Here is a 15,853-nt window from a genome sequence, read left to right on the forward strand (position 1 = left end):
GCTCCGCAGCCCTCCTGCTATTCCAGAGAGGCTCCCACATACAGCTCTGTCAATGTGCCCTGTTGCTGGTGTACATGGCTAGCTCTAGGTGTAGCCCCTGGCTTCCACTGAGCAAAGACTGCCTAGCGTCCTGAATTGCCATGGTGGTTTGGGGACTTGTAGAAACCCAGATTTGAACTGGAGATTCCAGGTGTGAAGAGCTGTAGTGTGTCGTCCCCCGCCCCTGTTTCCCCCCCGCCCCCCCAAACGAGATCTAGCATTTGACTTAATGCGGGTCTCTTACAATTGTGGAATCCTGCAGTCCTATCAAGGAGCCTCTAAAGCGCCGGTTCTCCAACTGCTCAGTCATCCAGGACTAGCTGCGAGCTCTTTTCTCTGCTTCAGTGTGGCTGGGAGCTTGTGCTTCAAATAAGTTCTGACGGTTACAAAATAAGGGTTGATTGAAGGGGTTGGGGGGGTGAGTACAACTGGACTCTCTGCTTTATATTTTTCTTTCTGACAAAAGCTACAGGTGTGATTGTGACCCAGGCTGGAGCGGGACAAACTGTGACATCAACAACAACGAGTGTGAATCGAATCCTTGCATGAATGGGGGCACCTGCAAGGATATGACCAGCGGATACATCTGTACCTGCCGGGAGGGATTCAGCGGTAAGGATTGTTGCTACTTTCTTATAGCTGAGTGGTGGGAGCTTTGCTGCTGTGGATAGTTCTGGGTGAATTTATTGTCATGGAACACAAACTGGGCATCTATGGGAAAGGCAACAATGGATGGGTCAGCACTGGGCTTTGAACCTGGAACCTTCTGCACTAAAAGGGCTGACTGCCACAACTTCAGCTAAAGGAGATACTCCTCTAGTTGGTAACAGTAGTAAACTCTTAACCTCTTATCTGGACCGGCCTCTAGAGGTAACCAGTGGGTTCTGTGTGCATCATTGCCTCATTCATCCCGTCCTCCTGTTCTTCTCTCTGGCTTTCCCATCATACCATTCCTCTTGAGCCAGAGGAAACCACCATCATGGTCTGCACCGAGTTTGCTGATGTGTGTTTGGTTCTTCTAACTCAGGGCCCAACTGCCAGACCAATATCAATGAATGTGCTTCCAACCCTTGCCTGAATCAGGGAACCTGCATAGATGATGTAGCCGGCTACAAATGCAACTGTCTCCTGCCGTATACAGGTAAGAGAGCAGCCTGTACTGAAAGTTACACTGCAGCAGAACTGCTGCATGGGCTTTCGGGTCCTGCATCCTTTCCTCAAGAGAGATCAGCCCTGAAAAGAGATTCACTGAGCAGCACAGCACCCTCCCTTCTCAGGCAGTACCACACCAGTACCTCTGCAGGAGAGTTTTGCTATTGGCTTCAGTGGGAGCAAGGTTTAGCCCATAATTCATAAAATACCCGTCTCCCTCCCTGTTGTGCACACGCCATGAGCCATATCCTCAGCCAGCGTAAGCCGAAGAGGCAACGCTGACTTCCTTGGAGCTTTGCCAACTTACATGAGCTGAGGATCTGGGACTGCGTACAGGACGCTATGGGGCGACCCGGGTAGTGTTTTGGCACAGCCAAACCTTAGAGAAGGAAACTCCAAGGAGCTTTCGGAAGCGGCAGGGCAGGATTTTGAACTTGTGCTTCGTCCCTGCCCCTTTCCGATGAATACAGAAGTGAAGATGTGGTTTGTGGGCGCTGGGCTCCCATACTCCTCCTCGTCTGGTGCTGGGTTATTAAGGACAGCATGTCGTGTCTCCTCTGCTTTCAGCCCTGTCCCCCGTTCAGGGTCTGTTTTGGGAACAACTCTGTTTACCCACTGACGCTCCTTTTGGAAAAATACGCAGCAGGTCGGGGTGCATAACCGGCTGTGGATTCCGTAGGGGGAGGAATTTCTGCTGACCTGATTCCTGTTTGCCAGTTTCCTGCTTCCTCTTGCACAAAATGGCAACATGTGCACAATTGTAGGAAGCCATGACTAGTTTCCTGTCTTCGCCAGTAGCCATGGAAACCAATGGGGGGAGGAGGAGAGTGGAAGGCTCTGGAAAATAGCAAAGGCCAACTTAGAAGATAACGGCTGACAAGGAAGATAACATTTTGGAGGGAATTTAGCCCTTGGCTAGTGTGTAAACAGGAAAAACAACCATTCAGGGGCATTTGAAAGCCCTCCTTCCAAAACTGCACTTTCCTGTCAAATAAAGACTCGGTTTTGGATTGTCTCCATAGTTTCAATCTGAAAGGTGGGTGCCCAGGCTGTCTCCGGACTGGGAACTGGGACCAAGTAAAACCATTCAAAGCCCCCCCAGCAGATGGGACATCCCCATCCTTCCCAGTAAGGAGCTCTCCTGGAAGGCCTCCAAGAGGCAGGTCATGAGTGGGGAGTGCAGCTCTACATAGGCGTGTCGGTCTCCGTGAAATTGGTGGGAATTCTGAAATGACCCTGGTGGGTGACGGAGGAAGCACGAGCTCCTTTGTCTTGTCAAGGCCTGGAACTAGCCCAAGACTTCTTGGGCAGCGGGCTGGATGCAGCGAGCATGTCCCAGGCCCTGCCACCTTTTGTTGACTTGGGACAGCAGCCTGCCATCAAGGCTTCAGCCGCGTGTCCCTCTCGCTCTGTCCACAGGGGCTACGTGCGAGGATGTGCTAGCTCCGTGTGCGGCCAGTCCGTGTAAGAATGGCGGCGAGTGCAGAGAGTCGGAGGACTACGAGAGCTTCTCCTGCGTCTGCCCCTCTGGCTGGCAAGGTATGGAGGGGATCTCTGATGCGTGCGCTGAGCCGTCCTCTTCCGCGTTCAGCACTCTCCTCTCTCCTGGGCAGCCAGGTTATGCTGAACCCTCCTCTCGTTTTGTGCCTTCCCTTTCCCATGTGGCTCGGAGAATATCAGAACAAAGGTGGGAGAGTGGCCTTGTTGTTAAATTAAGGACGTGAGAACCAAGACTTCTGGGGTCGATCCTTGGCTCTGCAACTGACTCACTGTGTGACCGTGGTCAACCCGCTCCCTGTCTGTGTGCCGCAGCTGCCTCCTTCCCAGTGGGAATAGTGATACTTCCCCACCATAGGGGTGATCTGTGCTGGTGCTACAGGAAACCGTGATCGCAGGACTTCTACCAGCGTGTTAAAGTGCTAAAGCTTTCCCTCCCTTTCTCTTGTAGGTCAAACATGTGAGATTGACATCAATGAATGTGTGAAAAGCCCCTGTCGAAATGGCGCCACGTGCCAGAACACAGATGGGAGCTACCGCTGCAACTGCAAAGCAGGCTACACCGGCCGCAACTGCGACACCGACATCGACGACTGCAAGCCAAGTAAGAGCTGGGCCGAGCATCTACTCTCCGAGCTGGTGCTAAAATCATGTTCTGTATTCTGAACTCCTTAAAGGAGCTTGAATTTCAGGGAGAGCAGTACATGGTGCAGCGAAAGGATGAGGGCAACCAGTCGTTACAACCTGTAACGATGACGCAGATTCCAAAAATTCCAATGAGATGCAGTGTTTTCCTGGCTCGCCGTTCACAGGATCTGCTGTTAATAAAGCCTGCAATTGCAACAGTTCCCCCCGCAGGGGCATTGCGGATTCCCCTTTGCTTAGGGTGGGAAACAATGTTCCCCTTTTAATGCCACCTTTTGCACCTTGTGTGATTTTTAAAGGTACCCATGCCGTTGTCCAAAAGGGAATCAGAACTTTTGGACTGGATTCTCCATGGCGCTGTACCCAGTGTCATCATTTAGAGCAGGGCAGAATGGGTGTGAATCAGAAATGGCAGCGTTTCACACCTACCCGGCCCTGGCACAAATGACAACACAAGGAGCAGGGAATGGAGAATCAGGCTCTTTGTGCGTTCAGTGCCACCTCCTGCCTTGTCCAGGATCGGGCCAGGGCTGCCTTGCTCAGCTGCTTTGATACTCCTGTGAGCGAATCTGCCGGCTGAGCTCCAGAACTGGAGATAGCTTCAATTTGGGCTGGGTTCTTTTCATGGCTGAACTGCCCCGTTTTCTCAGCAAGATCTGGCTGCTCACAGGTGGCAGCATTATGGGCTAATGCTGCATGAAAGCTGCCCGGCTTCACTGCTGTGTTTGGGGCTGTGAACTGCTGTATCTTAATGCTACGTGACTGCCTCTTCTTTCAGATCCCTGCCATAATGGTGGCTCCTGCTCTGACAGCATCGACGCCTTCTTCTGCGACTGCCTGGCAGGCTTCCGGGGGCCCAAATGCGAGGAGGACATCAACGAGTGCGCCAGCAACCCCTGCAAGAATGGGGCCAACTGCACGGATTGTGTCAACAGCTACACGTGCACCTGCCCCTCTGGCTTCAGTGGGATCCACTGTGAGAACAACACACCTGACTGCACAGAAAGGTAACTGGCCGGGGTTGGGCGCTGCTTGGGATGCTGAACACCTGGTTGCTACCAGGGGGTGATGGTGGGCCTGGGAGTCGCTGTAATGTCAAGTGTCCCAGCAGCCCCAAGGGGCTCACTCCATTGGCCAATGGCATTGCAGGTGGCCCTCATGAGGATGCTATGTTGGGGCAGGCACATATCCTGTCTCCCCAGGGGAATCTCATCTCCGCTCTGGATTCGCTTGAGGAGCCTGGTCTGTTTAAACTAATCTTGCCAAAGGGTGAAGGAAGGGATTAGTTCAGCTCCCATTGGCTTCAATAAAAAAGCTCTCATTGATTTCTGTGGAGCTGGATCAGGCCCTGGAGGTCCTTGCTGTACTCCCACTGAAGCCAATGAGTCGGTGTCTGAGGGCTTTATTATATGCAGCCCTTTCCCAGCCAAAACTCCCACATGCTTCCTCTGGAGTTGTGTTAAGGCACTGGACAGGGACTCTGGAGACTTGCGGTCAATCTCTGCTCGCTCACAGACTCCCTGCAACCTCGGGCAAGTTGCTTAGTGTCTCTGGGTTTCAGCTCTCTGGGGATCCTAGTATATCCCTGCCTCCCAGCAGGGCTGTGAGGGTTACTATGTTCAAGGGCATGACCGGCTCAGATGTAACAGTGAATAGGGCCATGCAGATACCTTACACAAAGTCAGGAAATGAAGTTTGGGCCCAAACCATGTGGTTTTTGCTCCAGTCATTAAAATGGTAGATTTACATTGCAAGAGCATAGATTCTTAAAATTCCCATGAACTCTCCTTGTGTTAGGTGCTAGCTTGTGAGAGGTACAACCCATGGGCTATGCCGTTTAGTGGTTGAACCAGAGGACTAGCAATAACCAGAGGACTAGCAATCTGGACTCCTGGGTTCTGTTTCTAGTTCTGCCACTATACTGATGTCTGACTATGGGCAAGACACACAAGTTTTCTAAGCCTCAGTTCCCCATCTGTGTGTTTATCTCCTTCTCAGAGGGGTTTTGAGACTGAATCAGTTAATGTTGGTACAAGGGCTTTGAGATCCATGGATGGAGAACGCCATTACAATAGTCACTATTGTTTACTGGGAAGCAATGTTTGTTTTCCCACCTTCCAGCTCCTGTTTTAATGGGGGAACCTGCGTGGACGGCATCAATACCTTCACCTGCGTGTGCCCACCGGGCTTCACAGGCAGCTACTGTGAGCATGACATCAACGAATGCGACTCCAAGCCGTGCTTGAATGGGGGCACCTGCCAGGACAGCTATGGGACCTACAAGTGCACCTGTCCGCAGGGCTACACCGGCCTCAACTGTCAGGTAAAGAACAATCAGCCCATTAATCACATGAGGCCAGATCCTCACATAGCACCATGGAAGGATTGCCACTTTACACCGACGGAGGATCTGCCCCAGGTTCACTGCAGCTCAGCACCCCAGATCCAGAGGTCTCATTTCTCCCCTACTTGCTATGTCCTGCACAATCCTTTCCATTCAAGCAAAGTATGAACTTCCTTCTTCTCTCTCCAGAATCTGGTGCGCTGGTGTGACTCCTCTCCCTGCAAAAACGGAGGCAAGTGCTGGCAGACCAACAACCTGTACCGCTGCGAGTGCAACAGCGGGTGGACGGGCCTGTATTGTGACGTCCCCAGCGTATCCTGTGATGTGGCTGCGAAGCAGCAAGGTAACGTCTGCTCTCAGTGCTGCAATAGCGCCCTGGGGCCTGGTGAATTCATGGAGGTTTAGGGTCAGATTTCCAAGGAATAGCCAAGCTCTGTTCGGTCCTGGGCCCAGGAAACGGGGACAAAAGTGGCTGTACGCCTCCATTGCACTTCCCTGTTTCCTAGTGCTGCTGGGGGCTAGTTCAGGCCCTGGCACAAGTTAAAGCAACCTCAGGGCTGCTGTGATTTACATTGACTCAGAACAACTCCCAGTGGCTGCTGTCCTGGCCAGAGATCACCAGAGAGACACAAAGAAGCCAGAGCGTGGACCAAGACCTGGCACTTCTAACAGTGCCCTATGGGGGTGCTTTTCTCGAAGAGCAGCCTCCCCTTTACAGGCCCATTTTGCACAAATGTGCCCATGCATCGCAGGCCTTGTAGTGTGCTTCACTGTCTGCTCCCCGGCCTTGTGCTCTCCCAGGTGTCGACGTGGCGCACCTGTGCAGGAACTCCGGCCTCTGCGTGGATACAGGCAACACGCACTTCTGCCGCTGCCAGGCCGGCTACACCGGCAGCTACTGTGAGGAGCAGGTGGACGAGTGCTCCCCGAACCCCTGCCAGAATGGAGCTACGTGCACGGACTACCTGGGAGGCTACTCCTGTGAGGTACGCTGGCTGGCTGCCAGACTACCCGCGGTCAGCAGCACTCGGGGAGCATGTGGGGCCTAGCAGTTAGAGCAAAGGGCTGGGAGACGGGACTCTTGGGTTCTACTCCTGACTCTACAGCTTTGGACAAGACACTTCGCTTCTCTGTGCCTCACTCTTCTCCATCTGTGAAGTGGGATTAATGGCATTGCCTGTGCATAATCCATTTGTGTTGGTAGCGTGCTTTGAGATCCACAGGTGGCAGGTGCTTTTTAAGTGCTAATTATTTTCCTTCTTTCTATAAACAAAGCTGTCCAAACGTCTTCCAAACCACACTGCCTCATTGGCAACTGGGCTGCCTCCGGGTTTCATAAAATGCAGTAGATTGCATTTGCAATAGTGAGGCACAGGTATTGCTGGGGAGAGAGGGGAAGCAGTGTTTAGCCCATGCTTTGGACATCCTGGCCTTTAATCAGGGCTAGAATAGCCCCCACATGACTGCTGAAGGAAGAGATTAGGCACTTGGATACCTCAGTGATGGGAACAGCATAGGAACCCGAGATTAGAACTGAACAGGTTCATTATCAGAGTGAATGTAACTAATGGTTCCCCTTGTTCTTCCCTTGCAGTGTGTTGCTGGCTATCACGGAGTTAACTGCTCAGAGGAGATCAATGAGTGCCTGTCTCACCCATGCCAGAATGGAGGAACCTGCATCGATCTCATCAATACCTACAAATGCTCTTGCCCCAGAGGGACTCAAGGTAAATTAACGGGGAATACTTTTCTGAGTGCAGAAATCCTTGGTATGTGCTCATTAGCTCCTATGTATGCACGCTGGTCTTAATGGTGGAAGCAGCTGCAGGAATATTGGATTACATTAGCTTGTTAGCCCAGCCATCAAGGAGCTCAAGTGGTCTTGTAACGCTACTGGTCACCTCCTGCCAGAGACCAGGTGTCCTCAACTTCCACTAGAATGGCTGGAGGGGAGGTTGGCAAGCAGTTACTCATGCTGCAGAGGGAGACGCCATCTAGCTGCTCTGTTAGTGTCTTAGATGATCAGCAGAGACCAGTGCCTGCCATGCTGACCAATATTGCCTCATGGTTTCCTTGCACTCCCCCATCAATCTGTCTGTCTCCGTCTCTTGTCCTATACTTAGCTTGTAAGCCCCTTGTCTTTTGGTTCTGGGTTTGTTCAGCACCCAGCACAATGGGATCCTGGTCCATGATCAGAGCTAAGGCAAAACAAAAAAAAATTCAGACTAAACATGGGCTGTTCCCCCTGCCCCATCTGTCCCCAGGGGTGCACTGTGAAATCAACGTTGATGATTGCAGCCCTTTCTTTGATCCCATCACTCTGGGGCCCAAGTGCTTTAACAACGGCAAATGCACAGACCGAGTGGGCGGCTACAGCTGCATCTGCCCACCTGGCTTCGTGGGGGAGCGCTGCGAGGGGGACGTCAATGAATGTCTGTCCAACCCCTGTGATGCGCGGGGGACCCAGAACTGCGTGCAGCGCGTCAACGATTACAAGTGCGAGTGCAGGCAGGGGTATGCAGGTGAGCGAGCCTTTCCCATCCAGCCCGTGAAGGACCCTGAGGCTGCTGGTAACACGTCACACTCATGGGTGCCTCCTTTCTCCTCCCCGCCCCTTCCCCACAGGCCGTCGCTGTGATACCGTGGTGGATGGCTGTAAGGGCAAACCCTGCAGGAATGGTGGAACATGTGCAGTTGCTAGCAACACTGGCCGGGGCTTCATCTGTAAATGCCCCCCGGTATGTATCTAACTCCTTCCAGATTTCACCCAACGTTTCTGCCCCATGTTCCTAGGAGGGCAAGCTAGGGGATCTAATGGTCCCATGTGGCCTGAAAATCTGAGTCCTAGTACATCACGCGGACCCTCCAAATCCGGACGTTGGAGGGAACTCAGACCAAAGGGGCCAGGTTGTGAGCCCCTTATTCACGAATCCCACTGCAGTTCATGGGACTCCACATGTGACAGTAACTGCTTACAGTCCGGCCCCAAATGGTTAGGGGGCTGCAGGGAGTGATTAAAGCAAGGGGACTGTGGTAGCCAGGTGTGAGCATGTGCAGGCCGTGACCATGGCAGAGAGAGAGGAATTGGGGCAGGTGAGCAAAGTGGGAGAATGCCATCTATTATCCTAACGAGGAGCAAGAGGGGGATGTCAAGCAGAAAGAGGTTTTGGCTGAGTATCAAGAGAACAATGCCTAGCAGTGTGATCTACCAGGACTGTGGAAGAGGCTCCCAGTGGAGATGGTGGAAGCTCTGATATATGGGTCATTTAAAGCTGGACTGGATGGAGCGCTAGAAAATATCCTATGGGGAAGAGTCCTGCTTTGGTTGGAGGTGGATGATCACATGGTAGAGGAGCGTCTAGATTTTTTCCCCATGTTTAATTTCAAGGTAAATGTTAAGGCTCTACTTCTGATTTATTATTTTTGATAATAGTTAGGTGCCTGATTCCCAATTGCTTTCAATGGGATTTAAGCACCAAGCTCCCTTAGACTGTAATTTACTCAAGGACATTACAGTTATTGTTCCAGAGCTGTGGCCAGGCTGGCCATAATGATGATGAGAGAACTGAGTGTCTAACACAGAACTGGGCACAAAACCAGCCTGGCTAGGTCACTGCTCTTCTGCTTTCACTGTCTCCCTATCAGTTGGTTCCTCCTGATCCGTGCTTCACAAGGCTGATGGCTGCAACATCAGAGACACTAACTCTGCCTCCCTGGCTCTTGTCTCCCCAGGGTTTTGTCGGCGCCACTTGTGAAAACGACTCGCGCACCTGTGGGAACCTGCACTGCCTGAACGGCGGCACCTGCATCTCCATCCACAAGAGCTCCAAGTGCATGTGTGATCCTGCCTTCACGGGGCCAGACTGCCAGCACCCCGTCAGCAGCCCTTGCAATTCAAACCCATGTTACAACGGGGGCACCTGTGAATACTTCAGTGACGCTCCCCCATATTACCAGTGCAACTGCCCTGCAAATTTCAATGGCCTATACTGCCACATCCTGGATTTCGATTTCCGGGGAGGCGTTGGCCAGGACATCACCCCACCCAAAATTGAAGAGAAATGTGAGATACCTGTTTGCGCGGGTTTCGCTGGCAACAAGATCTGCGATGGGAAGTGCAACAACCATGCCTGCGGCTGGGATGGAGGGGACTGTTCCCTCAACTTCAACGACCCCTGGAAGAACTGCTCCCAGTCGCTGCAGTGCTGGAAGTACTTCAACGACGGGAAGTGCGATTCGCAGTGCAACAACGCTGGGTGTCTGTACGATGGCTTTGACTGCCAGAAGGTGGAAGGGCAATGCAAGTAAGCAACCTCCTCCCCATTGCTGTCCCTTCAAAGCCAGGGTCTTTTCTGCTGATTATCAGAGGAACTTTGGTTGGTTGTATTGGTTCTCCAGATGCTATTTTATTATCAGGTGGGGCCAAATCCTGAGCAACCTCAACGTCCACTGACTTCACTAGGAGTTGTAGGTGATCAGCAACTTCCTGGGTTTGGCCCTTCTTTGACTTACTTATCCCATTATGTTACATCCCTGTTGGCTCCCTTTCGGGTGTCTCTGCTGATGGAGCATCCTGTATAGAAACTCACCACTTTGGTGAACTCTTCTCAATAGGTAGCAGTGCCTTGTTGAGTTTGGCACTGTTAGTGCTTAGTGGGAGATCAGCAAGAAATCTCCAGGATTCTATAGGAAGTGGTGCTCATGTTACAATGGGTGGTACTCACAGACTTTAAGGTCAGAAGGGACCGTCATGATCATCTAGTCTGACCTCCTGCACATTGCAGGCCACAGAACCTTACCACCCACTCCTGTAATGGACCCCTAATCTCGGCTGAGTTACTGAAGTCCTCAAATCATGATTTAAAGACTTCAAGTTACAGAGAATGCACCATTTACACTAGTTTAAACCTGCAAGTAATCCATGCCCCATGCTGCAGGGGAAGGCGAAAACCCCCCCGGGTCTCTGCCAATCTGACCTGGGGGAAAATTCCCTCCCAACCCCAACTATGGCGATCAGTTGGATCCTGAGCATGTGGGCCGATACTGAAGCCATCCTGCCGGTGTGTTGCTGATGGCACCAACTTTCAGAAGATCCGCCAAATACTTGCTGGCTTTTACTGAGAATTCTTTTGCAATTGTACGGATTTGATCTCCGGTTCCTGGACAAACTCTGTTTTGAGTAATTGTATTCTGCCTCTCTCAGCTTCCCTGGGTCAAAGTAATTGTCTTCACATTCTGTCCTAAATTGCTACCTATAGTTTAATAGCTGCCATGTTTCACCCCAGAAGTGGTTGCTTTTCAGTGTTGCATAAAGTGATTCCCCTCTTTATACAGCAATTTAGGATGTGTCAGGGTGAGCAGTGCTGTTGTTACAAGAGAGAAGTCCTTGAAACTCCTACTACTATACTAATAGATGGATAATAAGAGTGGCTGTTGGTGTAATTAATCCTTTCCCCTTTCTTTTCCTTCTCCCTAGTCCTCTGTATGACCAATACTGTAAAGATCACTTTTCAGATGGTCACTGCGACCAGGGGTGTAACAACGCTGAGTGTGAATGGGATGGTCTAGACTGTGCCAACAACATGCCTGAGAAACTTGCAGATGGCACTTTGGTAGTGGTGGTCCTGATAACCCCAGAGAACCTGAAGAACAACTCCTTCAACTTCCTCCGGGAGCTCAGCCGTGTCCTTCACACCAATGTGGTCTTCAAGAAGAACCCCAAGGGAGAGTACATGATCTTCCCATACTACGGCAATGAAGAGGAGCTGAAAAAGCACCACATCAAGAGGTCAACAGAGAACTGGTCAGACATGCCCAGCGCCGTCTTCAACACAATAAAGACGTCCCTCTCATCGCGTGTCGGTGAAAGGCAGCGGCGAGAGCTGGATCAGATGGATATCAGAGGGTGAGGGGGCAGAGAAAAGGCTTTCATTGAACAGCAGTTACTGTGCCCTATTGATATTAATAACCTGCTCTAAGGAAAATGCTGCAGGATGGAGAATTTTACCAAGATGTTGGTTTTAAATATGTACTGGGACTGAATTTCTTATGCAAGAGAAGTTGGGAAGGGGATGTCAATGCTGCTTTATGGTTTGGAATTAAATTTTTTAAAATAATGCTACAGCCAGTGTTCCCTCTAATTTGTGACAGGCCGTGTGCGCAAAAAATTTCTTCTGTGCAAATTTTTGTGCACGCGATGTTTCACCGTATGCACGGGGTTTAGGATCTGTGTGCACGCGCACAGTTTAGAGGGAACAGTGGCTACAACTGACATGGCTAATGGAGTCCCAGGTGTTGGCTAGGAGTCACGCTCGGGGGGTGGGACTGGCAGTCAGAACTAGGTTGGCTCTTGTTATTTTAGGTAGTCACTTAGTTAAGCCTTGGTTTCCTGACCGTGGAGGTCTGTTAGGAGTCTCAATTACTGCAAAGTTGTAAGGTGCTTTGAGACACTTGTGCTGAATAGCTACAAAGGGCTCAGTTTTTCTCCTACTCAGAGCAGTGGAAGTCAGGAGTCCCTCCACTAAAATCAGTGGCGAATACGATGGGGTAAAACTGGTGTGAAAAGCGATTCAAGTACTATTGTTATTTATTACCTGCTCGTGTTTGTGTGACTTCTGTCGTTGCTAAGAAAAGACATTCTGTGTTACTGAACAGCTGACAAATAGACTTGGGGCTAAATCCTACAGTCCTTACACAGGTAAAACTCCAATTGACATTAGCAGGGGCTTTGCCTAATTTAGGTCCGCAGGTTTGGGCCATGCATAAGTAAACAAGTCTGTTTCCACCATCTTAATCTACCCTGATGTGGGGTTATGGGGAGAACAGACCTAGGTCTTGACTCTCCTTCAGTTTGATCATTGTTCTCTATTTCCATTTGCTCTCCTTCCATACAGATCCATCGTATACTTGGAGATCGACAACCGCCAGTGTATCCAGTCCTCCTCGCAATGCTTTCAGAGTGCAACTGATGTGGCGGCTTTCCTGGGTGCCTTGGCCTCGCTTGGTAACCTGAACATCCCCTACAAAATAGAAGCCGTTAAAAGTAAGTTTAGCTGGCAGCTGCTGAAGGGATTGAGACTGGAGGTGATTGAAACTTTCCAGCCCACATCCGTGATCCAATTATCAGCCAGCCGAGCTCAGAATGCTGTATCCAGAGACAGTTCGGCTTTAATAACCTTGAATCTTTGTGGATTTTAAATCTACATTAATAAACTAATTCTGTTTTTTTTTTTTTTATTTTGCTTAGTTTGGGTTTATTTCAAAATCATTACAGCTAAAAAAGGGGGAAAAAAACACCCATCTCCAATCAATCAGTGACATGTGAGGAGCTGGAGTTTGTATCTTCGAAATCCCCCTGAATCCTTTTGTCTTAACAGCTCAATGAGAGCGCAGTGATTTGAAGTTTGCTAATCCTTTTCCTTAAAGGAGAAAAAAGTAAAGCTGTCTCCTGATGCAGCTGGCTTGTGCAGAGGAGAATTTGCTGATAGTTTGCAATTCTGATTAATAGCGTATAAAATGACCTTATTTTGGGGGATGATTTAGATCAGCCATAGGTACCTCTATTAACTAATTTCACTTCATTTGTGCTCCGTCACCAGTTTGATATGCAGCTTAATGTCTGTGTCTCCATGCGCCCCGCTCTTTTTCAGGTGAAACAGCTGAGCCCCAGAGGAACTCCCAGTTGTATCCTATGTATGTGGTGGTGGCTGCACTGGTCTTGCTTGCTTTCATTGGAGTGGGAGTAGTGGTATCTCGAAAGCGGCGCAGGGAGCATGGGCAGCTCTGGTTCCCAGAGGGCTTCAAAGTGACAGAGTCAAGCAAGAAGAAGCGACGAGAACCACTTGGGGAGGACTCCGTGGGACTGAAGTGAGTAATCGTACTGTTAACCGGTTAAATGCTGTGGGGTGCAGCTGCTGATGGCAGTGCTGCTCTCCCGGAACCTTTAGAGCTCTCTCCTTGAGTGCTTGATCTGATACAGCCGGGGAAACGGTTATGAAGAGTTTTCAGGGTTTTGCAAGGGGGGGAACAATACCCTAGCTTTGGGGGGATTTTTAATGTTCTGTAAATTGCCAGGTATTTCTTCATTTAGTTTAGTGCATGTAGAGCATGTGATCCATTGCCTCTCAGTTTTTGCAAAAGAACCAATTACTTGAGTTTCTTTTTTTTTTTAAAGACCCCTGAAAAATGCTTCTGATGGCACCTTGATGGATGACAACCAGAATGAATGGGGTGATGAAGAAACCTTGGACACTAAGAAGTTCAGGGTAAGCTAAGAGTAACATTAGCACACTGTGCTTGCAGTGAGCTATTTCATTAGTAAGGTGAACAGTGCTACGAGACATAACACAAGGGTTTGCTTTTAGGGTTCCATACCATGCTGATCACAACTTCTGAAGGCTCCTTTTCAACCTGTGTGTGATGTAAATGTAGCTTTGAGTCTTACAGAGCTTTTCATTTCAGCTCTGCTTTTTTATATCTTCTCTTGCCTTTTCCTTGAGGTCTGACTTTCAGCTTCCTTTTGTCCTTTCTTAGTTTGAGGAGCAGGCGATGCTGCCAGACACGGACGATCAGACAGATCACAGGCAGTGGACTCAACAGCACCTAGATGCAGCCGACCTGCGCATCTCTTCCATGGCACCCACCCCACCGCAAGGTGAAATTGATGCAGATTGCATGGATGTCAACGTTCGAGGTCCTGGTAAGGGAGATTCCTTTGCTCTGATGCTTGCATAATTTAATCTATAACCCTCATTCTCTTTCTGCAATTGAACAGTGCAAGAATATCTATCTAGTCGCATTTCTAATGTGCCTATTGCTGTGCTGCCATTTACACGTCAGTCTTCGTGTAACCTAACGCAGAAGTGCCCCGCCTAGAAGTCCTTCCATGCTGCATTGCTACTGTTTTGTATAATTTAAGGAGATTTGCCTTTGTGGCATTTTGTTTTCCATAAATCTCTCCTCATTTAACCACAGAGAGGGAAGTCAGAGAATCAAAGAGGTTAGAGTTGGGGGAAGATACCCTTTAGATCATGCCGTTCATCTCCCTGCCAGTGCAGGATTGATCCCTATAGAATGTTTACAAGTGTTTTCTTGTCTAGTCAGGTTCTAACTATCCCAAGCATCAGAGCTTCATCCACTTCCCTTGGGAGACTGTTCCACAACCAAATACAGAAAGCTTTTAAACTGCAATACAGTGCAGCCGTATTCTGCATAGTGTCTTCCATGTAAACCGTGCCCTGAAATGCTTTGGAGAGTTGAATCCAAGACAGCAGACAACATAGGGAAGCCAGTGAGTGGTGAGAAGCTACTGAATGAGGAATAATTTCAGATCAAAATCGGAGGAAGGGTGTTAGTTTCTGATGTCAGGAAGTACATAGGAACCAGAGCTTGATGTGCCAGGAAAACAAGTAGCCCCTGCAAGTCAGAACGTCTCCCTGGTATCGCCCATTACAGAAGGGCAAAGAGCCCCTCGCTGTTCATGGGGTCACTCTGTGTTTTCCAGACGGATTCACCCCGCTCATGATCGCTTCGTGCAGTGGAGGAGGACTGGAGACTGGCAACAGTGAAGAGGAGGAGGATGCTCCCGCTGTCATCTCGGATTTCATTTACCAGGGTGCCAGCTTGCACAACCAGACAGACCGAACCGGCGAGACGGCACTCCACCTGGCCGCAAGGTATTCTCGCTCCGATGCTGCCAAACGCCTGCTGGAGGCCAGTGCAGATGCAAACATCCAGGACAACATGGGCAGGACGCCCCTCCATGCAGCTGTGTCAGCTGATGCTCAAGGAGTCTTCCAGGTACATCAACCTTAGCTAGCAACCTTTCCTACTGTGGTCCATTCCTATAGAGTAAAGGGCCACTGGGAGTCAGTTTTGTGGCCCCTGTTAATTGATCATATCCCAAAGTCTCCATCCTGGCCTTAATCAGCCAAGTCATTATTGATGTCAATGAGAATTTTGCTGAATAAGGATTTTAGCATTTGACCCAGCATTTAGCGCCGTGGAAAGGTACAATGATGTAAGCCTTGGCGACTTGAAGCCGCCTCTTTAGTCACAGAGCAGGTACTGTGCGAGCCTCCCCAATCCTGCCCCGCTTATATGAGCCACTCCTGGCCTGCAGGGACCAACTCTAGGCAAGAGAGAGGGGGAATTGATCCTTCACAACCCCTTCCAGAC

General features: G+C 50.1%; 1 protein-coding gene across 1 annotated transcript in view; it reads left to right on the top strand.

Annotated features, from left to right (window-relative positions):
- NOTCH1 (notch receptor 1) overlaps positions 1-15,853 on the top strand; it is an 84,182-nt gene that overhangs the window by 63,911 nt on the left and 4,418 nt on the right. Inside the window, exons 14-31 of the mRNA XM_048823072.2 lie at positions 506-651; positions 1,067-1,180; positions 2,611-2,730; positions 3,140-3,292; positions 4,112-4,340; positions 5,455-5,656; positions 5,867-6,020; positions 6,479-6,663; positions 7,272-7,404; positions 7,942-8,199; positions 8,303-8,415; positions 9,410-9,981; positions 11,154-11,582; positions 12,571-12,719; positions 13,327-13,543; positions 13,851-13,941; positions 14,210-14,375; positions 15,180-15,475. Coding sequence (XP_048679029.1) covers positions 506-651; positions 1,067-1,180; positions 2,611-2,730; positions 3,140-3,292; positions 4,112-4,340; positions 5,455-5,656; positions 5,867-6,020; positions 6,479-6,663; positions 7,272-7,404; positions 7,942-8,199; positions 8,303-8,415; positions 9,410-9,981; positions 11,154-11,582; positions 12,571-12,719; positions 13,327-13,543; positions 13,851-13,941; positions 14,210-14,375; positions 15,180-15,475 — 3,727 coding nt within the window. The remainder of the gene's footprint in view (positions 1-505; positions 652-1,066; positions 1,181-2,610; positions 2,731-3,139; positions 3,293-4,111; positions 4,341-5,454; positions 5,657-5,866; positions 6,021-6,478; positions 6,664-7,271; positions 7,405-7,941; positions 8,200-8,302; positions 8,416-9,409; positions 9,982-11,153; positions 11,583-12,570; positions 12,720-13,326; positions 13,544-13,850; positions 13,942-14,209; positions 14,376-15,179; positions 15,476-15,853) is intronic.

The sequence above is a fragment of the Caretta caretta genome, chromosome 16 (genome assembly GCF_965140235.1).
Source record: "Caretta caretta isolate rCarCar2 chromosome 16, rCarCar1.hap1, whole genome shotgun sequence".
NCBI lineage: Eukaryota > Metazoa > Chordata > Testudines > Cheloniidae > Caretta > Caretta caretta.